The sequence below is a fragment of the Chrysochloris asiatica genome, unplaced genomic scaffold (genome assembly GCF_000296735.1).
Source record: "Chrysochloris asiatica unplaced genomic scaffold, ChrAsi1.0 scaffold00078, whole genome shotgun sequence".
Classification (NCBI taxonomy): Eukaryota; Metazoa; Chordata; class Mammalia; order Afrosoricida; family Chrysochloridae; genus Chrysochloris; species Chrysochloris asiatica.
Window position 1 is genome coordinate 10047643 of NW_006408596.1, and position 27651 is coordinate 10075293.

The 27651-nt window shown below is 45.3% G+C and overlaps 1 protein-coding gene and 1 pseudogene across 1 annotated transcript in view; one reads left to right on the forward strand and one right to left on the reverse strand.

Annotated features, from left to right (window-relative positions):
• Window positions 1-813: 813 nt before the first annotated feature.
• Window positions 814-1250, reverse strand: LOC102826644 (annotated as a pseudogene).
• A 10977-nt stretch (window positions 1251-12227) lies between these two features.
• KSR2 (kinase suppressor of ras 2) overlaps window positions 12228-27651 on the forward strand; it is a 479616-nt gene continuing 464192 nt past the window's right edge. The window contains exon 1 of the mRNA XM_006865465.1: window positions 12228-12407. Within this exon, the coding sequence (XP_006865527.1) occupies window positions 12228-12407 (180 nt within the window). The remainder of the gene's footprint in view (window positions 12408-27651) is intronic.

Genomic DNA, 27651 nt, shown 5'->3' on the forward strand with positions numbered 1-27651 from the left:
TTTTTTGTCAAGTAGGTATCTCGGTCACCTCCCGAAGGTGCCTCTGCGTGGACTTAAACTTTCAGTCTTTTGGTTAGAAGCCAAGTGCATTAACTATTTGCATAACGCAGGTGTTCCCCTTCTGGTAATCGCATCCCCCTTTCCCTATGGGGTGTCCAGTCCTCCCCATCTTCATATTAAGGTTAAAACTGACGCCACTTCCTGGGCTCCCAGGGAGGCTTGTAACCAGGCCTGGCCCATCTGCCCCTTCCGTCTTGTTGCTCACTGCAGTTCAAACCTGACAGGACAGGTCAAAGGAGAGTGGATCCTGAAACTTACATTGCAAACAGTGGAAACGAGGTTCTATTTCTGGTGAATAGCTCAGCTCTTTGGTCATTTTTGTCACATCCTAGGGAAAAAACACCCAAAAATGGAGCCAACAGAGAAGTAATCAGAGCCGAGAGGCAGAGAGTGAGATGAGGAGAGACTTAGCTGGTACAAGCCCAGGAGCAGAATGCTTCACTGCGACTTCACAGTTCCCTTTCGCCAAAAACAGGTGAGTCACTGCTTTTTGGTCTTAACTAGTTTCTGTTAGCGTAGTGGTTACGAATCGGGCTGCTAACCTCAAGGTCTGCAGTTTGAAACTACCAGCTGTTCTGCGGGAGAAAGATGAGGAGGTCTGCTCCCGTAAAGATTTACAGCCTTGGAAACCCTGTGTGGGGTCACTATGAGTCGGAATTGACTCCACGGTACTTAACAACAACAGTTTTCTGTTTTTTTTTTTTGTTTTTTTTTTAATGAATGAGGCAATTTATTAACCCAGCATCATTTGTTCTAATGTTTCTTGTTGGCAGCTGCCACCTGTCGGGCGATTCTGTCCAGATCTCTCTGTCCCTGAGGTGTCAGTTTGCGGCCGCCATCTTGGTCCTTCTCCACTATTTTGAGCCCCTCTAGGGCTTGGAGGACCCGGCGGGCCACATTCTTGGAACCTTGGCTGAAGTGGCTGGGCATGACGCCGTTTCTCTGCCGCCCCCCGTAGATCTTGGTCCTGGAGCCCACCCCAGCTCCACCCCGAAGGTACAGGTACTGTGCTGTGGAAGCAGCTCATGTGTAGAACCAGTTGTCATCAGAGGGAGCAAGTTCTTTATGCTTGGCCAGCTTGACAGTGTTACCCATTCAGGGACTTTTAGCTTCCCAGACTTTTTGAGGAAGGCTGCCAGGGCTCTGACGAACTCCTGCTGGTTCATGTCTTTTACAGTAACTCCAGGCATCGTGTGGCCTCCGCACTGCCGGCCTGGGGAAAGGGTCTGTTGGGTTTTCGCACCAAAAACAATACTGATCAATACACTGTGTTGCTGTTGTTGTTCAGTGCCTTTGAGTAGCTCCTTCTCACAGTGATGCTGTGTAGGGGTTCCAAGGAGTGGCTGTTGGGTTTGTACTTCTTGTACTCCAGTGTTTATCTTACAGTGCCATACCAGGACTTCACTGTAGGTTTTTTATAGCTAAATCCCGCACATACAGCATAGTGCCTGTCACATGATGTTGTTGTTAGGTGCCATCAAGTCGGTTCCAATTCATAGCGATGTGATGACTGACAGAATGAAACACTGCCCTGTCTTGTGGCATCATCACAGTCGGTGTTGTGCTTTACCCACTGTGCCAGTCCATCTTGTGGGGAGTCATCTTCTTTTCCCTGACCCTCCACTTGACCAAGTATGATGTACTTCTCCAGGAGCTGGTTCCCCTGATAATATGTCTGAAGTACCAGAGACAAAGTCTCTTCTAAGGAAAATTCTGACTGTACTTCTTTCAACACGGATTTCTTTGTTCTTCTGGAAGTCCGTGGTACTTTTAATTTTCTTCTCCAACACCATAACTTATTCACTGTCCAACTTGTACAGGAATATGAGCTTATTGAAAATAGCATGGCTTGGGTTGAGTGCACCTTAGACATCAAACAGATGTCTTTGCCCTTCAACATTTTAAAACGGTCTTGCAGCAGATTTGCCTAATGTCATTTAATTTCTTGACTGCTGCTTCCATGAGTGTGGATTGTGGATCCAAGCAAAATAAAGTCTGTAACAACTTCATTGTTTCTCCATTTAGATGGATGTTGTTTATTGGTCCAGTTGTGAGGATTTTTATTTTCTTTACATAAACCTGTAACCCATACTGAAGGCTGTGGTCTTTGATCGTCATAGTAAGTCTTTTAAGTCCTCTTATCATAGGTACTCCAGAAATGTAAAAGCCCAATGCATAACTCCCAGAAGTATGTCACCATTTCTTTTTAGTAATTAAATATTATGGTTGGTTGGTTTTGTGCCATGGAGTCGGTTCCGACTCATAGCAACCCTGTGCATATGGTTTCCTAGGCTGTAAATCATTACAGAAACAGAAAATGATCTTTCTCCTGTGGAACAGCTGGCAGATGCCTGAAAAGTTGGGAGGTCATGTGGTGTAGAACTTGTTGGTGAGAATGCAAAATGGTGCAGCTACTGTGGAAACAGCTTGGAAATTCTAGAATAAGGAAGACATGGAATTCCTAGGTGGTGTTGTGTGATTAAGTGCCTTCAAGTCGATTCTGACTCATAGCCACCCTGCGATGCAGGTGGCGGGTTTGAACTGTTGACCTTGTGCTTAGCAGTCCAGTGCTTATCCTACAGTGCCATACCAGGACTCTCCTGTGGTGCATATACTTAAAAAAAAATTAAAAAAAGTGTTCAAGCAAAAACTTGTGCATGAATGTTTATAATGGCATTATTCACAGTCTCCAAAAGATGGAAACAACTGATGGACAGGTCAGTGAAATATGGGATAACCCATACAGCTGACTATTACTTGGCCATAAAAGTAGGTGTTGGTACATACTGTAACTTGGATAAATTTTGAAAACGTGCACAATGAAAGCAGCCAGACACAAAAGGCTACATACTGTCTGATTCCATTGACACGAAACATCCATAACATGCAAACCCATAGAGATGGCAAGTGGATTAGTGGTTTCCAGAGGCTGAGGAGAAGGAAGTGGGAAGTGCTTAATTGCTTAATTGGTGTTGGGGTCTCCTTTGGGGGAATGAAGAAGTTGAGGAAGTAGGGAGCAATGATGGTTACCCACTACTACCTAGGTCCTCAGTGGCCTCCATGGTCAATTCTATGTTATTTGTAATTCACGATGAATGAAGAGTAAGACAAAAGACTCAGGAGAGACATCAGGGCTGCTGGGGAGGGATACCACATTGATTGTCTTCCCCTGGCTGTGCTCTGCCTTCTGAGGTGAGCCCCCTCCCGCCCCCCGTACTGGGGCAGAACAGCTACCTTTCCTGATTTCCAGAATGTCATTCTCTGGGCTAGTGTTGGCCCTGCACTGCATAGACAAGAAGTGACCAAGTGCCACTGCGGACTAACTGTACAACATCGTCAAGATACTCAGAATTCCGTAGCTTAAACCCTCTCCCATCCTGAGGGTGAGATCTCTGGTGCACCGCCGAGGGCTTCATTTGGAAAGCCAGCATAAATCACTAGCCTAAATGGTCCATTATCATCTGCCTCAATTATCTCACCATCAAGACAGTAGTGGTCTGGTTGCTTTCTTGTGCTAGAAAAATGAAGAGACAAAGAGGCAAAAGGTCAAAAGGAGAAGAAATTCAGAAAAACAGTTTTCTGATGTTGGAAAACCATTCCAAAGTTGAACATAGGAGCAATCCACCTGTTCTCATGCTAATGTTTTCTCCCAGGTGTTTCTGTCTGGGGATCCATGCGTTAGGAAAGAGTAATAGGCATCATGGAAGGTTTGGTTGTATCTTGGGGCTAGCTTTCTCAGATAGGTTTTATTATTTGTTTGTTTTTATCTTTAAGGTTCTATAGGCAAAAAAGCAAATGGCTCAGCCATGCTTTCAAGACAAAATCACTGTTAATTTTTGTTCCATTTCAGGGGCACTGACAGACCCTCTACCATTTCAGTTTGCGTCTTTATTCAAAATGCAACTTAGAAGGTATTGGGGGCAGGTCACTACATCACAGGATGTGGAATGAGACTTTTCCTGTTGGCCCAGAGTGTCAGCTAAAGATTTCCACAGTGAGACCAGTGAGTGGCCAGACTGGTTCTTTGACCACCAGTAACTATCAACCTCTGGCCCATATAAGACAAGGTTAAGATGCTATCCAGAGTTATCTCTGATAGGCCTTAGTAGGGAGCTCACGTCTTCCTTCCTTCCCCCTAAAACTATGACTTGTCTGAAAGGAGGGCAGCTGGCTCCCTGGAGGCTACAGAGTAAATAAAAAGGCAACAGAAGTAGTCCCTGTACTTCCTGTTCCACTGGACAAAACTGCACCCTTTCACCTGGGCCAGGTGACTATCTCCAAAGCCTGAGCTACCCTGAAAAGACTCACCAAAGAGGGTAGCCAAGGGGACCACAGAGAGAGGGTTGGGGAATTGTCCAGCTTATGAGTTGAAAAGGGCTCTGCCAGAGATCCCTCAGCATGTGTATCCGGTCCCCATGTGGGGTCTCGGAAGATCCCCTTGTGTGCTACAGGTGAGCATAGCAGTATGGGGATAGTCACAAAACAGAGGAAGCTGCTGACACCCAACACTGCCCTACTCTAATCTTTTGTCAGCAGACATTTGACTCAGACTGGAGTGGGGAGAAAAGAAGTGTTGAATGAGATTTGAGAAGGAAGTTTTGGTTGAATTGAATTTTTATGCCTGAGAAGGAGACTGTTTTTATAGTTGAAACTGGCAAAAAAAGCCATGAAACATACTGAGATATTGCCAAGGGGCTGAAGGAGGAGAAATGGCAGCGGATCTGAGTATGGAAAGAAGAGTAAAACATTCTTCATATTCCATAACCCTGTAATCAAAAATTTATTTCAACTATTGATAAAGCCTCTCAGAGATGTGTCCTTCACAGGTAGCATGCAGTTTCTGGGATGAAATACAACAACAACAACATCTTATGAGTTAGCTCTGGCCCTCTGAGTTTTGTATTGGTGACATTCTTATCAGGCCGAGGTGCACATCAACCAGAGCTACACCAGGCAGCCAACTCAGATGCCTACGGGAGCCAGGCAGGAAATATAAATAATGAATGTGAGGGCTGGGTGGGGACTATACTGAAAAGAGGAGTCCATGGCCTGTTTGAAAGGGACAGCTGCCACTTAGATCCAGTCCTTTGTCAAATATGGCCAGATCTGCTACTTTTTCCCAAAAAGCCAGACATTTACTCTCTCATGATTTTGAAATTATTGGCAGGAGCATCAGTCAGGGTTCTTTGTTGCAGACAACACAAATGACACTACTCACAACTGCCCTAAGGTGGAATGTGCAAAGATCTGGAATCAGAATACCAAAAAGGAAGAACATGCTCAGCATTTCTCAGGCTGGGGGAACTGAAGAAAAAATTCAAGCCTCAACTTTCATTATTGAAATATTCTCTGGGTAATTTATTGAATGATGCAGAAAGTATCAAGAGAAGATGGAAAGAATATACAGAGTCTCTGTACCAAAAGGAAATGGTTAATGTTCAACCGTTTCAAGAGGTAGCACATGATCAAGAGCCAGTGATACTTAGGGAGGAAGTCCAAGATGCATTGAAGGAATTGGCAAAGAACAAGGCACCAGGATTTGATGGAATAAAAATGGAAATCTCTCAAGAAAGTGAGGCGGCACAGGAGGCACTCACTCATCTCTGCCAAGAAATTTGGAAGACAACTATCTGGCCGACTGATTGGAAGAGATCCATATTTGTGCCCATTCCAAAGAGAGGTGACCCAACAGAATGTGGAAATCGTTGGATATCTCAAGCGAGTAAAGTTTTGCTCAAGGTAATACAGAAACGGCTTTAATCATACATTGACAGAGAACTTCCAGAGATTCAAGCCAGATTCAGAAGAGGCCGTGGAATGAGGGATATCATTGCTGATGCCCAATGCGTCTTGGCTAAAAGCAGAGACTATCAGAAAGCTGTTTACCTGTGCTTTATTGACTACACAAATGCTTTCAATTGTGTGGATCATGACAAAATCATTGCGAAGTATGAGTATTCTGGAATACTTAATTGTGCTCATGAGGAATCTGTACCTGGACCAAGAAGCAGTTGTTTGAACAGAACATGGGAACACTGAATGGTTTAAAATTAAGAAAGGTGTGCGACAAGGTTGTATTCTTTCACCATACTTATTCAACCTGTATGCTGAACAAATCATCCGAGAAGCTGGGTTCTATGAAGAAAAATGTGGCATCAGGATTGGAAGAAGACTGATTAACAACCTGTGATATGCAGATGATACAACTTTGATTGCTGAAAGTGAAGAGGACTTAAAACATTTACTGATGAAGATCAAAGAGCACAGCCTTCGGTATGGATTACATATCAATGTCAAGAAAACAAAAATCCTTATCACCAGACCAATAAACAACATTTTTATCAATGGAGAAAGATTGAAGTTGTCAAGGACTTCATTCTTCTTGGATCAACTATCAACACCCAAGAGATCAAACAATGTATTGCATTAAGCAAATCTGCTGCACAAGACCTTTTTAAAGTGTTGAAGAACAAAGATGTCAGCTTGAGGACTAAGGTGCGCCTGACCCAAGCCATGGTATTTTCAGTAACTTCATATGCATGCGAAAGCTGGACAGTGAATAAGGAAGACAATAGAAGAATTGATGCCTTTGAGTTTCAGTGTTGGAGGAGAATATTGCAAGTGCCTTGGGCTGCCAAAAGAACCAATGGATCCGTTTCGGAAGAAGTGCAGCCAGAGTGCTCCTTAGAGGCCAAGATGAACAAACTTCGTCTCTCATACTTTGGACATATTGTCAGGAGGGAGCAGTCGCTGGAGAAGGATATCATGTTTGGTAAGGTGGAGGGTAAGAGGAAGACCCCTAATGAGATGGATTGGCCAAGTGGCAGCATTGATGTACTGAAGTGTGGCAACAATAGTGAGGTTGGCCCAGGATCCGGCAGTGTTTCATTCTGCTGTGCATAAGGTCGCTATGAGTCAGTACCGACTCGATGGCACCTAACAACAACTAAGATAGAAATAACTGAAATGTCCACTAGCTGGTGGACAGATAAATAAACTGTGATATGTCCATAGCGTTGCATATTGCTTGGCCATAAAAGTAAGTACTGATACTTGCTGTAATGTGGATGCACCTTGAAAACACGCCCAATGAAAGAAGCCAGGTGGTTTCGGCAGAAATTCTCTGTTAGAGGAGATGAGAAAGCAGGTAGAAGCCTCAGAAGAAAACAGAGCCAGTCCCAAAGTGGGCCACCAGAATGGGTGACTGCCCAAGTCACAGTGTGGGATGGGAACATAGTGCTACCCTTCTCAGCTGGGTACCACAATTTTCACGGATGACACAGTACAGGACACCGTAAAGCAGGTGCATTGACTTCTGTGCTCATGGACAGACTTTTCTCCTTTGTTGCTTACTTCCCAATAGGAATCTCACGTGATGTGTCTCATGGCAAATCCTAGATCACATGCACTAGACCTTGTTGCATGCAATGGAAGGCTTTGGAAATGTGCTTTGGTTTCTCCTACAGAGAGGTGGGATTCATAATGTAGAGGATTCCCCAAACATAGGAAAGGGAGTTAAAAGGGTTGGGTGACTGCTAAGCATAGCACAGGTCCACTCTAACAGCTGACTTGAAAAAGAGAAAAAAAAAGGTGACCAAGCAGAATGCATTTCTGTGCTTCCAGCTAGAGACCTTCATCCTATGGGCAACTTTCATCATGTAAACTTCTCCTTCCTCTGAAAACAGCTAGGAAAATGAGAGTGGATGATTGTCATCTTCATCATCCGCCTCACAGGGATCAGCATTTTGTGGAGAGGGGAACTGTGGCGAGGTGAGCTGGTCTCTCACAGCCACCCTTTCCTGGGGACGTTGGCAGTTCTGGCCACAGAGATAGAACTTGAGAGTCAAGGTTTCCCCCAGGCAAGAGGGCTGCAGTTGGAGACAGAGAAACCTGCAGAACTTTGAGCAGTCTCACAGGCTGGAAAGACAAAGTGGGATCTGAGAGGCCAAGCTCTGAGAAGGGCGAGAAAGTGAGCCACACGGTACAAGACAGTCACCAAAATATGCAGTTGTGCAGAGCAGGAACAATCAAGTCACCAAGCAGAAAGTCCCCCAAAAAGCACAGTGGAGTTTGCAGCAGTCTTGTCACCATGAAGAGAGAAGGATTACAGCTCAGAATCAGGGGAGGGGTTCAGTTAACACCCAGGACTTTGGTTGGGATTTCTGGAAGGTAAAATCTTGGAGGTAGGGGGCAGAGATAGATGGTGTCTCACCATAATGGCGACCCAGCCGCCATCCAGCTCAGCCCCAGCTGGGTTGAGGTGATCCATCCCCATGCCATCTGTCTAGTAGAGTCCTCTCCAGAGTTTGATAACATCAGCACCTGGAGCGTCTGTATTTTTGTAATATAAAAAGTGTGGTGGTGAATTAAAATGACAAGATCAGCCAATAGACAAGACCAAGAGAACTCTGGCCAACAGAAACAGACCTACAGCTGAACTAGGTAACGGAGTTAGACAAGGGTTTTTAAAATAACCATAGTTTATATGTGCAAGAAAAAAAAAAAAAAAGGCAGAAATAGATGAAAAGATGGAGACTTTTTCCAGAGACTCGGAATCTACAAACTTCATAGCCCAAAAGACTGAGCGCATGGAGAACTCACTTGAACTTCTCACTAAGAGAGTTTGAAAATGCTGATTCAGCTCTGTTGTTGTTAGATGCTGTTGAGTTGATTCCAACTCATCGTGATCCTATACACAACAGAACATAACACTGTCGTGTCCTGTGCCATTCTCACAATTGTTGTTATGCTTGAACTCATTGCTGCCGCCACGGTGCCAGTCTGTCTTGTTGGGGGTCTTCCTCTTTTTCGATGACACTCCATTTTACCAAGTATGATTTCCTTCTCCAGCAACTGGGCCCTCCTGATAACTTGTCTGAAGTCTGAGAGATGAAATGATGAAATCTCACTTGCCTAGCTTCTAAATAGCATTCTGACTGTATTCCTCCCAACACAGATTTGGTGGTGGTTCTGATGCATTGATTCTTCTTTGGTCTTCTTGATTCACTGTTCAACTTATATGTACATAAGGGGCAATTGATTTTTAGTTCTTTGTGAGCTATAAAACCCCACTGCTTCATTTTTCAAGTAAAAAGAATGTTTGCCATTCAAAAGAGAGTTTGGCTCTCCCTAACTGTTTTGCTTCTCAAGCGGTCTCTTTTACGGGGCACGTTGTAATGTGTATTCTGATGATCAGACTGCCCAGTAAGCCCAGTACCCTGGCATGTCCTCTTTTTACCTAGCGAGTGCCTTTTGCTAATTATCCTAAATGCATTCTCTGGGCAGTGTGTATCGGGGTTACAATTAGATGAGGTGATCAGAGAGGGATGACTTAGTGATGAGTTAACCATGAGAGGACTGTTGTTGTTGTTAAGTGCCAGTGAGTCATTTCTGACCCATAGTGACCCTATATAGGGTTTCTGAGGAATGGTTGGTGAGTTTGAACAGCCGATCTTGTGGTTTAAACTGACTTTGCACCAGCGCATTAACCCACAGCGCCACACCAGGACTCCTTAAGAGGACTTAAGAGGGATATGGATGCAAAGGGCTCTGAGGCAAGAGTTAGCATTTGGTGATTCAGAGCAGGGGTCACACACTTTTCTGGGAAAGGCCTGTCACAGGTGGACTGGTGTGTCAGTTTGCCTGAGTGCTGATTCTCAGTGCTCCGGTAGTTCTGTAACGACATAATGTTGCAGTTACGTGAGGGTTCCCTATGTTATCTGACATGATAAACCAGTAAAAGGATTAAGGGTGGGCAGCAATACCCTTAGTGTCATCACAACCCTTATCGCATGCATATAAGGGAGCTTCCTAGGGGTGTGGCTTACAGCATCATTTAGCTTATAAACATAAAAAGAGAGAAGTGAGCTGAGAAGGTGGGACCTCCTACCACCAACCAAGAAGAGCCAAGACTGGAATGAGTCCTTTGGAGCTGGGGTCCCTGCATTGAGAAGCTCTCAGATTCAGGCAACGATTCATCAAGGCTCAAGAAGATCTCCAAGGGATGGTGGGGTCTATAGATGATGATAGGAGGCAAAGACCTTTCCCCAGAGGCGACAAAGAGAGGAAGCCTTCCCCTAGAGCAGACACTCCTCCTAAATTGTGAGAGAGGACGTTTCTGTTGGTTAATACAATCCATTTGTGGTATTTCTGTTAAAATAGCACGAGATAACTAAGGACAAATCAGCCAAGGGCCAGATGGCAAACATTTTAGATGTTGTGGGCCCTACAGTCACTGTTGAAATTGCTCAGCTCTGAAGTTATAGTGCATAAGCAGCTATGTTGTTAGTAAGTGTCATAGAGTCGGTTCCGACTGATAGGGATTCCAAGGAACAGTTGGTGGGTTTGAACCCCGACTTTGCGGTTTAAACTGTTACTGCGCATTAACCCACAGAGCCACACCAGGACCCCCCAAAGCAGCCATTGAAGATGTGTAAATGAACTGGTGGTTAAGTTCCAATTAAACTTTTCTGACACGTGTTAATTTAATGTGATTTTCACGTCACAAAATATTATTTCCATTCCCCAAGTTTTTTTTAAACGTAAAAACCATTTTCAGCCTAGGGGCTGTGATCTGTTGACCCCTGATTTACAGAAGTAGAAAGGAAGTGCGCATGTGTGTTTAGAGAGCGGTGGGGTATAAAGGCAAGTAGGCTGGAGGAAGCCGGTAGTGGTAGGTGGGCTCTTGTAATTAAGTCCGCAGTCAGAATAAGGCAAAATGGAAAGCCGCTAGTCAGAGTGCTTGCAGGCTGGGAGGCAGGAGTTTCCAGTTCAAAAAAGTGTTTTTTTTTTTTTTCTTTTAGAAAAATTTTAAACTCCACCCACACCTCCACCACACCAACTCCCCGTAATAAGAAAGGACAAACCAACAAAAAGGCGTCCACACATTGAGCTAGACAGACAGTGGGGTATTTGCCCAGTTTCACGTTGACGTTTCTCTAGCACACGCTCAGGGTTTCAAAGTTGGGCGCACACCTGCTCCCCGCCTTAGCGCACCTGCTGAGCTGCGCTCTTGCCTGTCTCGCGAGAACGGGGATGTAGTAGTGGCCCCCACCCCCACAGTGCCACCCGCCTCTCTCTCTCCGCCCCTCTGCCAGCCTCCACGCTCCCGCACCCTCCCCGCTGTTCCCACCGCCCCCTGGAGCAGCCTGGGTAGCCGCGTGCCTTCCCCGCGCTCAGGCAGCCACGCCTGCCCGCTGGCACGCCCGCCCAGTAGTAATTGCACTCGGCCACGCGAGCTCCGCAGCCCTGGAAACCCCTCCCTGGTTCCGACCAGGTGCGCAAGCCTGTGCGCGCCACCTCAGGAGGGTCCCTGCGCGCCCCTGCCGAGCTGGCTGGGGCGGCTGCGCGTTCAGCGCCTCCGCCAACCCGCTCCCGGCAGGTCCCCTGAGCGCTCTCCATCCCTCAGCGCTGCCTTGCTCCCCCTCCCTTTGATTGACAGGCAAGATGTCGGTGTGGAGCGAGGCAGGAGCAAATGCAGCAGCCGTCACCCCCAGAGCCCGGCTGCGGCCGCAGCAGCAACAGCAGCAGCAGCAGCAGCGCAAGGAGGCAGCAGCTAGACGCAGTAGCCGCCGCAGCCGCGGGAGCAATGCAGACAGCGTCTTGAGGACGCACTAACCCCCCCCTAAACGGTGGACAATGCCATGTCACTGGGAGGGGGAAAGCCAGGTTTTTGGTTTTTTTTTGACATAAAAGCCAGCCAACCAAAAATATATCATCTTGTCGTTCACGGAGCCGGTGTGTAAAGAGTGAGCGCTTTTTTTCGTCTCCTCCTCCTCCTCCTCCTTTTTCTCCTCCTCCTCCTTTTCCCCCTCCTCTTCCCCTCCTCTTTCCCCTCCTCCCTAAGTGTACAGACAGCATCACATCACCTGGTTCGCTTCTGAGAAACAGCATCTCTCCTTTTCAGGGACCCGAGACTCCGAAGACATTCTAATGGAGTCTGCTTGATAGCCCAAAATAAAATAAATTTTGGCTCTTGTCCCTTAATCTCCCCTCCCCGCCCCCTCCCCCGTCTCCCCAACCCTCTATGAGATGTTGGGTTTCTTCTTCATGAGACGTTGAGAAGTCGCAGTGGTTGGAGAGACGTTGGGGTAGAGTACCTCTACGCCCCCCCCCCCTTTTTTCTCTCTGGGAGGAGGAGGAGGGGAAGGGGGGTTGCAGAGCAAGCGATGGATGAGGAAAACATGACGAAAAGCGAGGAGCAGCAGGCTCTGAGTTTGCAAAAAGCCTTACAGCAGTGTGAGTTGGTCCAAAACATGATAGACCTCAGCATTTCCAACCTGGAGGGGCTCAGGACCAAATGTGCCACCTCCAACGACCTCACGCAAAAAGAAATCCGGACCCTGGAGGTAGGTGTTGCCTTTGGGGAAGCGGTGTTCCTGCGTTCGCTCTCTTCTTTCTCCCTTTTTCCTTTAATTCAGTTTGCTGCGGGTTGGGGGGCATGGTGTGGTTTTCTGTCATTTATCTTCTTGCAAAGCCTGCATTGGTTGGCCCCTGACTGCTTGGCTGGGTGGTGGTAGTAATTGCTATTCCTTATTTATTATTGCTGCTGTTGGCATTATCTTTGGCTTCTTCTCTGTGGAGGGAGTCCTCTACTTCTCTCCCCCCCCCATTGTGGATTTGTTGTTTGTATGCCATGGGGGGCTTGTGATTGGGGTAATACATTAGGAGCTGCAGAGCAGCCACGTGACCTTGTGCATTCTGCAGGTGGTCAAAAGGTGGTTTTTGCTCAGGGAATGTGGCCACTTAGAAATACAGACCACCGCTTCTTCAGGCTCCTTCTCATCCTCCGTTTTGTTCCTTGAGGTTTGCTGTTTCCCAGTGATCTATATGTCGGCAAGCAAAAGGCATGGGAGAATAAGGCCCCGATGAGCTACTCGTTCCCCTTAAAGTCATTTTGATGCAGTAAATCATTGCTTGCCTAAAACATGTAAAAAAGAAGAGAAAAATACATGCCGGGCCTGGATCACCATTCGCAGGTGGTGTGGGGCAGTATATTTGGTGTGTTGTAAGACTCTCCAACAGAACTTGAGGGGGAGTTTGAAGCAGTTTTTTTTTTTTTTTTGGTGGGGGTGGTGAAAGGGATTCAAAGTTACTCAGAAATGGCAGAAATGATTTCTTCCGAGGGCCAATTGGTCGAAGGAGAAAGCTTTCAAGAATGTTAGAGAACAGCTGGTATCCATGCTTATGGGACAGCCACATTTTGTTTTATCTCTGAAGGGTCCCACTCACTTCCTTTCCTCAGAGCAGTCACATTGGGAGCTCCCATTTACTGGTATTTGCTGAGGGTGATGGCGGTGCAAGCTAGAGTCATAAAGAGGGCTTCCTTCTTGGGTGGCATGGGCATGTGCTTTAGCAGACTCATGAATTTCTAAGATCTGAAATCTCCATACCTGCCGAACCTTTTAGCCTTATTTATGTCCCTCTTCTAGCGTGGATGAGCGAATTCAAGCTTCTGATTCACTTGCAGGTCTTTCTTTTTTTACCTCCATGGTTTTGAATTTGGCTGGATGTCAGAGTGCAGGACGGTCATGAGTTTGAAAGAGGAGTTAGGGCTTGCGTGCATTTTAATCTGCTTGCTACCTGGGACTCACATATGTGTGCACCTGTCACCTGGGAAGATGATCCTCAGAAATGAAATAAGATAAATGCTAAAGGCTGCTTGGGGGTGGATTGATGTAGGGAGGTACGGGGATTGCCTTTCTCAGAGCCTGCTTAGGGAAGCAGTCTAGGCTAGGACTCAGCTTCTGGGAGAAAAAGTGTGGGCTGCTTGGGCCCAGCCTTCTGTCTGTCTCTGGACAGTGCCCAAGAGCAGATTCTGTTCAGAACTGCATACAGTGAGTAAATAAATAAATAACCCCAACGGCCAGCTTGAGTTTCCTTCTGTACCCGTGAGTCAGGAATCCCAAATGCTGGCTTGTGTCACACGCTGTAAGCTGCTGCAGAGCTTCCTCTTTTCACCATGCACTGTCCTTTGATAACTCCTCAGAGATTGGTGCTGGCTGCAGTGGGCGCTGGGCTTCATCACTTCCTTTGGGGGTAGTGATTTTTTCTTTATATTGGGGGTTGGAGGTGTTGGGATGGTAGGTGGTTCCAGTTATTGGGAATGTATCTGCATGGCACTTTCTCAGCTCCAGTGTACCACACAGCGTGCTAGCTAATGACCCATGTCACCCAGGGCAGGGTCTCAAGCAGTTAGGCTGATTTAGATTGGACATGTGTCTTTAGGGCTAAGGCGGGCTGCTGAGAAGGGCCCGGGGGCTTAGGCAAGTCTGGACAAATCTCACCTCGGTTCTGACTCCACAAGACTTTTTCACTAGAAAACGTCAAAAGGAAAAAGAAGAAAAGTAATTGCTTTCTTCCTTTTTTTTTCTCTCATGTACCTGAAGGGAAACAATATATACATTGCTTATATATTTATATATATGTTTATATATATCCTTTTTCTCATTAGGATAAACTATTGGTAACTTTCCCCTGCAAAAGTAAAAAAAAAGAGAGATAGAAGAGAGAGAGAAAGGATTTCAAAATGATGATGGTTGTGCAACATTGGGCGTGTAGCTGGTATGGTTGGATTGTACGTGCAAAAATGGTTCCAACAGCAAATGGTTTGTTGTATATGTATATATAAATCATTTAAAGAGTTATTTTGAAAAAAGAAGAAAAATGGTTGGACCCTTCCCAGGTAACAGCTGTGAGAGCTGGGACTTCAGGGGGGAAACTTTAAAAAGATAAATAAAGTTTATATATATATATAAATTTTTTTTTTTCATGTCATAAAGAAAAAGACTTTCTCCAGAAATTCTCAAATTTTATAGATCAGCATCATGTGGGGGAACTTGTTGAAATACCATTTCTCAGTCTCTAGCCCCAGAAATTCTAATCCCATTGGGGCCCAAGGATCTCCATTTACTATATAGTTTGATGCACACTTCCATATTGTCAATTTCAGAAATATAAATTCATAAAGAGGTGATGGTCATATTTCAGTCATTTAATGGTGAAGACTTTTTGATCACAAATAGTGAAGTATAACATTGAACAGACCATCATTGAAAATGTTGATATTAAGCAAAATTCAGTAACATGCAAATGATTCTGTAGAAAGAAAAATACATTTCTTGATGTTTGTTGTTGTTGTTGTTAGGTGCTGTTGAGTTGGTTCAGACTCATAGCGACCTTGACTAGAATTTCTAAGGAGTGGTGAATTTGAACCGCCAACCTTGTGGTTCAAACCGGCCTTGCAGTCCCACTGTGCCATTCCAGGAATCCAAGAAATGCCCTTCATGGTTAGGGAGACAAGGATTATAGTACATATGAAATATTGATAAACTCTAAGCAGTAAATAATATGGAGATAGCGTGTGGATAAATTAGGAATGTGTTTAACTTGCATGAAATGGAAAACCCCATGCTGGTGATGAAACAAATGATGGTTTCTTTTTTTCATGTGCAAGTCTGGAGGTATGTACTTGCTTGGGTTGGCTTAGTGGGTCAATGATATGAGCAGTGTTCTTGCCAGTTCTTGTGGCCTTTCCTTTATGATTGCAAGATGTCTGTTACAACTTCCGCCATTACAGCTGGGTTCAAAGCAGGAAGGAGAAGTACTAGGCGAATGTGGAAGAATATTATAAAGAATATTATAACAACCCTTTGTTAGAAGGAGCTCTGGTAGTGTAGTGGTTATGAATTGGGCTGTGAACCGCAAGCTCAGCAGTTTGAAACTACCAGCTGTTCCCGTGGGAGAAAGATGAGGCTTTCTGCTCCCGTAAAGATTTACAGCCTTGGAAACCCTGTACAGGGTCGCTATGATTTGGATATAACTCCACGGCACACCACCACCACCACTACCATCACCCTTTGTTTGAGGTAACGCAGGCTTTCACAGGACACCCCCTCCAGGATTCAGAGGATACGTGTATCTTCTTGGCCAGCACTGGGTCAAATGCATATTCCCAGTCACAAGGAATGCTTAGAGGTAGGGAAGCAGGAACACTGTTCTGATAGATTTTGACTGTTCATAATCCATTCACTGGACTTACTAACCATCACATACAAAATCAGGGTTTTATTGGCAAGGAAGAGGCACCAGAGAGTTTGAGTGGATAGGCAGCAGTGTTGAACATAGTATGGTATTGCTTGGTTCTTGGTAAGTGCCGTCGAGTTGGTTCCAACCCATAGTGACCCTATATAGAGTTTCCAAGGAGTGGCTGGTGAGTTTGAACCACCGACCTTGCAGTTCAAACGAACTTTGCAGTCTAGTGCATTATTATGGTGCTGTAGATAAGCATTTGGCCTGCTAATCACAGGGTCACCAGTTCAAAGTCCCCAGCTGCTCCTTGCAAACCCTGTATGAGTGGGAAATGATTTGACAACACCGAACAACAACAGCAACAATCGTAGAGAAGAAAGTTCATGAGCTTTGGAGTTAGACCAGTGCAGTTTTTAATACTGATTTTTCTGCGTACTGTATCTTGGGCTAATGATGGAAAGTTTTTGATTTATAGTTTGATTATTGGGAAGATGGGGTCAAGGGGATAATAGTTCCTATGTCAGAGGGTGGTTGCGAGGATCAGACAGTTAACATTCTTGGCTGCTAACTGAAAGGCTGGAGGTTCCAGTCTGTTTACAGAAGAATGCTGGAGATCTACTTCTGAAAAATCTACCAGTGAAAACCTACAGAGCACAGTTCTGCTGTGACCTGCGTGAGGTTGCCGTGAGTTGAAATCGATTCAATGGTATTTGGTTTGCACTGCCCCTCACACAGTGCCTGTAGATGCTGAGTAAATGACAGCTAGTCCCAGTGTGGTGCTGTAAGATGAAGAAAACTACTAAGTGCAAGGTTGGCAGTTCAAACTCACCAGCTGCTCCTTGGAAACCGTATACAGGGTGGTTTGGAGTTGGCACCGACTCGACGGCACTGAACTACATCAACAGTATTGTGATAGTGATGATCAGTATTGTGTGAAGAAGTGCCTTTGACTTGGTTCCGACCCATAGCGACCCAGTATAGGCTTTCCAAACAGCAACTGGTGAGTTTGAACTGCAGACCTTGCAGTTCAAACAGCTTTACAGTCTGGCGCATTAATCCATAGCGCCACACCAGGACTCCATTACTTGGTGTCAGTTAGGTGACATGGAAAAACAGCTCAGAGTAGAGGGAACAAAGAAATCCTGAGCTGCGTTCCCAAAGTATACTCTGTGGAACCCTAACTCCAGGATTGCTGAAATCCAGCTCCGATCCGGACGCTGGTGATCAACGAGTATTGTATGGGCACAGTAAATTCTGTGGGCAGTTCAGTTTGGGAAAGATTGAAAGAAACCAAGGGAAAGAGGTTTCTTTCCTGTAGGACTTTGCCAGAGCCTTGAATATGTGATATGTGTATATCCCCTTCTAAGACTATCTCGCGAGACTGGTAGTCTGTGGAATATACCCAGGAAGCCTTTGGGAAAGCTGTTAGGAAAGCTTCTTGGATGGGGAGATGGAACCCTGAATAGGATGAAGGATGAGGTGGATTTAGATGACAAGGACAAAGCGGGGAACACCCCTTAGACAAGCAGAGCAGCCAGATGCCGGCGCTGTGATGTTTTCATGGGCAGCATAGAGATTGGCTTGTCAAGATTGGAGAACACCTGGCATTGCCGAGGAAACACGTGGCACCGGAAGCCACCGAAGGGCGAGAGTCAGGCCAGCCAAGTTTTATCCCTTTGAGAGAGGTGACAGAAGTTTTTGAAGAATTGAAGTGAAAACAACCAAGCAAGATGTTTAGACATTAATCTGATGGCACTCCTTAGCAAGGGCTGGCAAATTCCTTTTGTAACAGGCCAGGTAGTAGGTATTGGTGGCTTTTCCAGCCACATTGTCTTTGCCCTAACTCCTCAGCAGTACGGGTGTAGCAGGAAGCTGTCACGAACCACACAGAATTTAGTAGCCGTGACTGTTTCCAGTAACGCTCTGCTTATGGACCCTGGAATTTGATTTTGACATTATCCTTTGACATTATCCTGTGAACTTTTTCTCTTCTTTTGATAATTTGTCAACATTGAAAACCATGAATACCCCTCCTAAGTTTTGGGCCCTATGTAATCAGGCTGTAACAGATAGATCCTTAGATGTGGTGGGGGTGGTGCAATGTGCTGTTGGATCACTTCCAACTCAGAGTGACCTTATGTAGGTTTTCTAAGGCTGTACATCTTTGTGGGATCAGAAAGCCTCATCTTTCTCCTGTACAGCGGCTGGTAGGCTTGAACTGCCGACCTTGTAGTTCGCAGTCTCATGCTTATCCTACAGAGCCACCGTACTCACTCAGATATGTAATATCTCCAATATAATAGAAATAGTTCTTGCTCATAAAACATTTGGAAGCAAGTGTTCCTGCTTGGTGAGCCTTTCTCCTCCAGGCTTCTTCCATCCCACAGCATTGTCACTGTGTGTCTGCGGACGAGATGGAGGCAGTCGGGAGAAGACAGTTTCTTAAAGGCTTTATCCCTATAGGTACCCCCATCAGTTCTCCATGCAATCCATTGGCTAGAATTAAATCATAACAATGCAAAGCAGGATGTCTAGCTGGATCCAGGGAGAAGAGAAAACAGACTCTATGAAGAAGCTAGTAGTCTCTGCCCTTACTATTGTTAATCAGTTATTTATTGTTACATAACAAGCCACCCCATTGCTCAGTGACTTAAAATAGCCATCATGTATTTGCTCACCAGTCTGCAGTTTGGACTGGACTCAGCTGACCATACAGTTAACAGTCATCCAAGATGGCCTCAGTCTCTTAGCTGGTGGTGGTCTGGGAAGCCACCTGGGAAGCGTATTTTCCTCCACAAGAGTTCTCCCGTAGGATTGCTGGGGCTTCTGGCATTTCAACAGCAATCGTCTTCAAGAGGTGAAGTGCCAATGTACAAGCTATTTTTAAGCCTCTGCTTCTAGAACCTTTGCTAATGTCCCATTGGCCAAAGCAGTTTACATGAGTAAGTCAGAGTCAGTGTGGGAGGTACTTAAATAAAAGGATTCTAGGGAATGTGGTACATTGGGGGTCCATGGGCAATCTAATGTAACATAGTAACCCAGCTATGAAAACAACAATAAAGGAGAGCAGGAGATCTGCATGAGGTAGCAGACCCCTTGAAATTTTACTGCCCCGAGGCTCACGCTATCTGGGGAGGAATGTTCCAGGTAGAGGAAACAGTAGAGGCCAGTTCCTTGGGTGGGCATGTGCTTGGCATGTCATTGGAGCAGCCAAGAGACCACTGTGGTTGGAGTGGAGTGAATGGGTGGGGAAGGGGTGAGAGATGCAGTGGGATATGGGCTTAGGGCCCAGGTCACAGAGGGCTTTGCTAAGACACTTGGATTTCATGTTAAATGTGATCGAAACCCTTTGAGCAGTGGGATGACGGATTTGTGTTTTAAAAAGATCCTGATGATTACTGCAGGAAAAATCCATGATGGGCTAAGAATGAGATAAGGAGACAAGTTGGGACAGGTTGAGAGGTTATTGCTAAAGTTTAAGCCAGGAATGTCCATGCTTTAAACTATTGTGGTGCTTATGGGATGGGGCAAGAGATTGGATTAGGAAGAGCACAGGTAGAGGAGGTGCTCCAGAATTGTGAGAAGTGGGGGAAATACAGAACTGAGCATTTTCCTGGATGTTTGACCTGAAAACTGACTACAATTGAGTCAGTGCGAATGCTATTTCTAAGGGACTCATTGGGTCTCCTCTGGGTTTTGAATTGTTATCCTTTCTCTCCTGATGGGTGTAAAACTAAGTGGATGGGGGTGCTCTTTCTTCCTCCACAGAATTTGATCACATCCTGGGCTCTCATCTACTTGGTCCCTGGACCTGGCTTTCCTTGCCACCCCTGGTGTGCTTGGGCAAGTGGTGTCCAGAGATTGAGGAAGAAAAAGGACAGTTGGCTACTGGGAAGCTGGGACGGAGGATGGAGAAACTGAGGGATGGCAGGGGAAAAGGGGCAAACATGGAAGTGCAGAGTGGTTTTCTTCAGCAGGGTTTCCATGGCTGTCTCTGCAGTGGGTTGTGACCACAACTGTGGTGGTTCTGTTATTCAAGAACTGAGATTTAGAATCACTGACTTGACCCAGACTACGATGTGAAGGCAGCCACAGGTTGACAGAGGCAGGGAGAGAGCTCTCCTGCTCTGCTCTAGATTTCTCCAGGCTGTGGTGGCCTGGGAGAGAAGAAGATGGAGGGGAGCAAGTCAGGGCCAGAGATGGAGAGCAGGGGATTGTGGCTATGATGTGATTAGTGGGGAGTTCACTGGCATTATTGAGAGTCACATTGATTGATACTGGCCACTCCCCTGGTGACTCTTCTACAGGACTCTCTTGAGGAGAAATACGGGATGATAGAAATAAAGTGGGACATTCATGAAGCTGAGGGAGAAGGGGCAAAGACAGGGAGACGTCTCCCCTCTGTTCATATGGTGGCTGCCAACCACATGTGGCTCCTGAGCATTTGAAATGTGGCAAGTTCCAACTGTGATATGCTGTGGGTATAAAATTCATCCCAGAGTTTGAACTTGTAGTATGAAGAAAAATAATGTAAAGTATCTCAATAATTGTTTATATGGGTAACATGTTGAAATAATATGATCTTATATATATTTGATTAAATAAAATAGAACGCTATTACTTTTACGAGCTTCTTGTTACTTTTCTCCTGAGGCTACCAGAAAACTTGCAATGACACGTAAGGCTCACCTTCGATTTCTCTGGGCCAGCGCTGATTTCTCTCTGTTGCTGTAATGGAAATCTTGTTCTGTGGAGATGGGCCCTCTGGCCCCCCTGGAGTTACGAGGCAGTCATTGATCAAAGCAATGGCTGCTTTCCAAAGATGGATTTGTTCGATTTTTCTAGACCAGAAGAATAGTGAGATGAAGACTCAGAAATAATAATTGGGTCCCTGGAAATGTGAGTGGGTGCTTGAAGCAGGGTATCTAAGTAGTTGAGGACTTACACTCTATAGCAGGACAGACTGAACTCAAATCTGACCTCAACATTTACTAGCTGAGCAGTAACCTTGGGCAAACGATCGCTCCTTTCTGAGTTTGTTTTCTTGTTTATAAAATCTTGTTTATAAAATAGGGTAGATAGGATGATTACATGGAACCATGCATTAAGGAGCTTAACAAAATGCCTGGTGATTGGTAATTGTTTGCAATTGTTAGCTAGGGTAAGTCAATTCTTGTTATTCAAGGTAGTCACCGCAAACACTGAATTAGTGAAAGCTGAACCATTGCTCTCAGGGGCAGTTCAGGGTTAGGTCCCTTTGAGCTGCTTCTGGCCCCAACATTTCCATTAATGGATCAATATATAATCTTGTTTCATGTGTTTTTCTGTTTAAAGACACCTTATTCCATTACATATCATTGATTCAATACCATTTAACTCGCGAAGTGTATCTGACACACGTGTGTGTTTTTCTCAGTAAGGCACATCATGGCCTTCTTGCACTTAGGTACTTGAAACAGGTCTTCAGCACCACAAATGGGGACCATTTAAAAAGTAAAATCACTGACAAAAATGGAAAAAAGTGTGGTATTAAATCAACCATGCAAAGCACACTTGTCTGTAATCAGAGAGCTGCAACAAGAAGGCAGAGTACCTTATTTGACCTCTGGGAATGTGTGTGTCAGGTAACTCAAATTTTACGCCACTCCACACATGCCCATGAGTGACTGAGAATGCACTGAGATAGATTTGGGGGCTACAGCTACATTTTAGCGAGTAGGCAGATTCACAAGTATGGACTCTGTGATTGTTGAGAATTGATTGTTTACTTAATTATTGTTCCCCATCAGTGTGGAGCGGGTGAGGGTGTTTCAGCCCTAAGACTAAGCCGTTCCACCCCAGGAGGAACAATCTTTGAGTGTGCCATTTGTTTGTCTAATGAATGTTAACTGAGCCCCAGTGTATGAGAGTCTGGGGGATCGTTAGGGAGGTGAGACGAAGACAGCCACAGAAGCCTTCTCTGTGATAATGGCGTACGTGCAGGTGACAAAAAAGTAAATGCAAGATTCTGATATCAGGTTGAGGTCTTTGAATTTTCCCACAGATGGCTCACTTTGCTTCAGTGCCTGGTAAGCTTCAACCCATGTGATCAGCGTGACTCCTTAAGTTGGGTAGCCAAGTACCAGTGATGGGGTTTGGCCTAGTCTTAAGCTTTTGTGGTGGATAGTCACGTATATGTCAAGTAGGGAAGGCCCGTACAGGTTGTCCAACCCCGACTCTTGCCCAGTGGCCAGCTTTGGCCTGGTGGCTTCTACGCTTGAGGTAAGCACTACCTCACAAGGCTGTGTTGGTTACACTTGCCTTCCTGTTGAGTTGGAGCTGCTTCCATCCTTTGTCTGTAGTCTCTGGAGGTGAGGGAACGAGGCTGGCCACTCTTTTGGCTGAGGACTAAGTTTAAGAAGAGTTTGCATCTAGATCCGGAGCCTAGCAGGTAAAGAGAGAGGTGACTGTGTTCACAGATTTCTGACATGCCTTCAGCTCAAACTTTGCAACCACCACCTTCCTGCTGTGTCCTGTGAGAGTTCTTATTCCAATTGGCGGATCTGAGGTGGTTGGCAGTGGTAACGTTCCCTTGGCCTGTCTACTTTGCTTACCGAGACTGTCCTGACCGCTAGGAACACTGTACACATTTCTCTGTGTGCCTCCAAAGGGCAGGGTTGGGTGGCCTGGACGTGAGCAGCAGAACCAACCAGTCCAGGGCCTTGGCGTCCAGTAATGAGGAAGCAGAGCAAGTCTAGATGTCCTCCTATTGCATTTTTACCCTTATCCGACTTGGGGAAAACAGTACTCTGTGATAAGCCCCGAAAGAGTATGCTGAAAATCTAAGCTGACCAGCAAAGTACCTGCAAGACTGGATTCCTTGCTCTGGGCTCCAAGGACAGACCGTGTCTGGAGGAATGTATGCTGGAGGAATAGTCTCACTCACCACATTGCTTCTATCTGGGGAACATGCTAGATACTTTTGTCCCCCCCCTCCCCCAACATTTATTGTGAATGTTTTCCGTTACATAGAAACCTTGAAAGTATTTTATAGTGAATGCCCAGCACCTGGACTGTACCATTAACATTTTGCTGGACTTGTGTTCTCCCACATCTAGCCTTCTATCTGTCCCTCTCTTTGTCCACCATTCCATCTTATTATTTTGTGTGTGCAAAGTAAATCACAGACACGGCTACACTTCCCCTTAAATACTTCAGCATTCATACATATCATTAGAGTTCAGGATTTGTTGGGTTTTCTTTTGATGCAAAATGTACATAAATGAAAACCACCAATATTCATGTGCTTTAGAGAAATGCAAGCCCCACTGTAACGTAAGCCTTTATCAAAGTCTAGAACATTACCATCACCATCAAACATGTCTATAGTTAGTCTGTACCTCCAGCGCATCTCTTATAGCTACCAATTTTCTGACTTAGATGAGTGTTGCCTTTTTCTGAGAAATACATAGAAATAGAATTGTACATCATGTCCTTCTTTTGATTTTTGACCTTTGTATGTGTGTGTAGTTCTGTAAACTTTACCCTCTGTACAGATGTATGCAGTCACCGCCACATTCAGGATCGAGAACAGTAAAGGCACCTCCCCAAACACTTCTTCTTTGAAGGCAATCCCTCCCTCTATTGCTAACCCCTGACAACTGCTGATATGGTCTCCATCACTCTAGATCTTTTTGAGAGTGTGGTGCTGCGGGTCAATGCACCGGACTGCAAAGTCGGTTTGAACTGCAAGGTTGGTGGTTCAAGCTCACCAGCCACTCCTCAGAAACTCTATACAGGTTTACTGTGAGTCGGAACCGACTCGACAGCACTTACCGACAATAACACAAATGAAATCCTACAGAATGTAGCTTTTGAAGCTGGCTGTTTCCGCTCCAGGCAAGACGTTTCCAATTCACTGAAATTGTTGCATGTACGAGGGGGTTTCCAAAAGTTCCTGGAGAAAATGGAATGAAAAGATAATGGAATTTTTTCACAAACTTTTGGGATCCCCCTTGTATCACTATTTCATCCCATGTTTTTTCATCCCCTTTTTATTATACTTACTTGTCCCTGAAGATTGTCACCAAAAACTAACCATAAGGAACAATGGTGCTCGGCAACATGAGTGGGGGAGTCGGAGCTAACTCGACAGCAGCGGCCACAGCAATAGTATCCCAATGCACCGCAGTGTGCTCACCCAATCCCAGGATGAAAGGCATCTGATTTGTTTTCAGATTTTAGTGATTATAAAAGAGCTGCTAAAACTGTTCACATGTAGGTTTTTGTATGAACATACGTTTTCATTTTTTCAGGGTACATGCTTAAATGTGGATGAGCCATATCATATAGTAGGCGTGTGTTTAACTTTACAGAAAAACTGCCAATCTGTTTCTCAGAATGTCTGCAGTGGTAAAGTGCTCGGCTGCTGTCTAAAAGGTTGGCAGTTCAAACCCACCAGCTGCCCTAAAGGAAACTGCTTCTGTGAAGATTTGCGGTATTGGAAACTGTATGGGACAGTTCTGTTCTACCCTATAGGGTCACTGTGTGTCAGAATGGGCTGAATAGCAGTGAACTTTGGTTTCGGAGCCTTATGCTTCCTTACATAGCGGGGTTAAGGAGCTCTGGTAGCGTAGTGGTTATGAATCGGACTGCAAACCGCAAGGTCAGCAGTTCGAAACTACCAGCTGTTCCACTGGAGAAAGATGAGGCTTTCTGCTCCTGTAAAGATTTACAGCCTCAGAAACCCTGTACAGGGTCACTGTGAGTCGGAACCGACTCCACGGCACACAGCCACCACCACCACATAGTGGGTTATAAGTTGGCTTTCTAACCATAAGGTCAGCAGTTTGAATCTACCAAGCTGCACCAGGAAAGAAGAGGTTTTCTGGTCCTGTAAAGGTATACAGCCTCAGGAACCCTATACAGGCTCGCTATGAGTTGGAACTGACTCCACAGCACACAACTACCTCCATCCTCAGTAGCAGCAATGTATGCTTCCCTGCTGGCAGTACCAGGGGTGTATCCTTTCACCGTACTTATTTAACCTGCATGCTGAGCAAATAATCCAAGAAGCTGGACTATATGACGAAAAACATGGCATTGGGTTTGGAGGAGGACCCTTTAAGAGCCTGTGATATGCAGATGATGCAACCATGCTTGCTGGAAGTGAAGAGGGCTTAAAATACTGAGGAAGAAGCAAAACTACAGCCTTCAGTATGAATTACACTGCCATGTAAAGAAAACCAAAATCCTCAGAACTGCCACAAGCTTGGACCCACAATCGATACTTATGGAAACAAGAGTCAAGAAATCACATAATATATTGCATTAGGCAGATCTGCTGCAAAAGACTTCTTCCAAGTGTTAAAGAGCAAAGATGTTAGTTAAGGACTGAAACGTGCCTGACCCAAGTCATGGTGTTTTTTTTTTGTTTGTTTGTTTTTTTTTATCTTAAACAAACAGAAATGTATCCTGGCAGCGCTTAGGAGGCTAGAGGTCTGATTAAGAGCACTGGCTCTGGAGCAAGGTCTTTGTTTCCTTTCAGTATCAGTGCCTTGGAGTTCTCCATGTGTCTTGGCACCAATCTTCCTCCGGATCTAGGGGCTTCTCAGTGTATAGTTCCCAGGTTTAAAGGACAAGCTCCAGTCCTGCCTCTCCTTTCTCGACACATTGCTCTCCTTTGATTTCTCAAAGGAGATTGGCTCAAGATACAACCTAATCCAGCAGATTGCATCCGACCTCATTAACGTCATAGAAGTGAGGGTTTACAACACATTGGATAATTACATCAGATCAGCGCTGATCACATCAAATCAATCATGGGGTGGATGGTATTATATTAGCTCTCGTGATAGAAGTGATAACTCTTTCTTAACTGCTAAACCATTTAGAATCCTGGCCAGGCCAAGCTGACATAAAATTTTAACTATCACAGTCAGTGGACTGCAAACCACAAGGTTGGCAGTTCAAACCTACCAGCTGCTCCTCAGAAACTGTATTTGGGTTTCCATAACTTGGAACTGCCAAGCCATGGCATTTTTAATTGCCTCATGGTGATGGTGGTTTCCTCTAGAGTTGGTTTTGACTCATAGAGACCCTGCATAGGGTTTCTGAGGCTGTAAACCTTTATGGGAGCAGAAAGCCTCATCTTTCTCCTGTGGAACTGCTGGTCATTTTGAACGGCTGTCCTTGTTGTTAGCAGTCGGACTCACAACCACTATGCTACCAAAGCACCTTAATTGCCTCATATACATGTGAAAGTTGATAATAAATAAGAAAGACTCTGAAGAATCAATGCATTTGAACTATAGAATATTGAAAGTGCCATGGATTGCCAAAAGAACAAGCAAATCTGTGTTGAAAAAAGTACAGCCAGAATGGTTCTTATAAACCAGGATTGGGAGAGTGTGTCTCTCTTTCTTTGGGCATGTTGTAAACAGGGATCAGTACCTGGGGCAGGACATTATGCTTGGTAAAGTGGAAGACTGTCTATGAGATGGGTTGACACAGTGGGTACGACAGTGGCCTCAAATATAGGAGCAGTTGGGATGATGGTTCAGGACCGGGCAGTGTTCCCTTCTGTTGTACATAGGGTGGCAGCAAGTTGGAACCAACTCAGTGACACTAAACAACACAGCAGCAGCAGTGTGTAAGAGTTCCATGTGTCCTCATCCTCCCTAGCACTTGGTTTTGTCAGTACATTTTAATTTAGTGATTCTACTCAATGGAAAAGGAGCTCTGGTAGCGTAGTGGTTACGAATTGGGCTGTGAACCTTAAGGTCAGCAGTTTGAAACTACCAGCTGTTCTGCGGGAGAAAGATCAGGCTTTCTTCTCCCGTAAGGATTTACAGCCTCGGAAACCCTGTACAGGGTCGCTATGAGTCAGAACCGACTCCACAGCACATAACAACAACAACAACTCGGTGGAAAGTGGTTTTAATTTGCATTTCATCAATGACTAATAAGGAGTCCTGGTGTGGTGCTTAATGTGGGTTAATGTGCCAGACTGCAAAGCCGTTTGAACTGCAAAGTCAGCAGTTGAAGCTGACCAGCCGCTCTTCGGAAACCCTATACAGGGTCGCTATGGGTCAGAACCAACTTGATAGCTCTTAACAACAACAACAATGACTAAGATTGTTAAGCATTGTGACACAGTGGTTAAGCTCTCAGCTGCTGACTGAAATGTTAGCGCTTCAAACCCACCAGCTGATCCATGGTAAAACTGTATGGCAGTCAGTCTACTTTCGTAAAAATCACAGCCTTGGGAACCCCATGGGGCAGTTCCGATCTGCCCTATAAAGTCGCTATGAGTTTGAATTGACTTGATGGCAATGAGTTTGAAGTGTATTTCCCTTCTGCACTCTTTGGGGCGTGTGATGGCTCTGTTGGGTAAATACTGACTGCAAGCCACAAGATCAGTGGTTCAAACCCACCAGCTACTTTGTGGAAGATACAAAGATGAGTTTTTCTGCTTCTGCAAAGATGCTATGAACTGGAACAGACTTATGGTCCTTAACAGCAGCAGTCCCCTCTTTGGGGAGATCGCTGTTTAAGTCTTGTTTTCTTATCCGTTCTGCTACC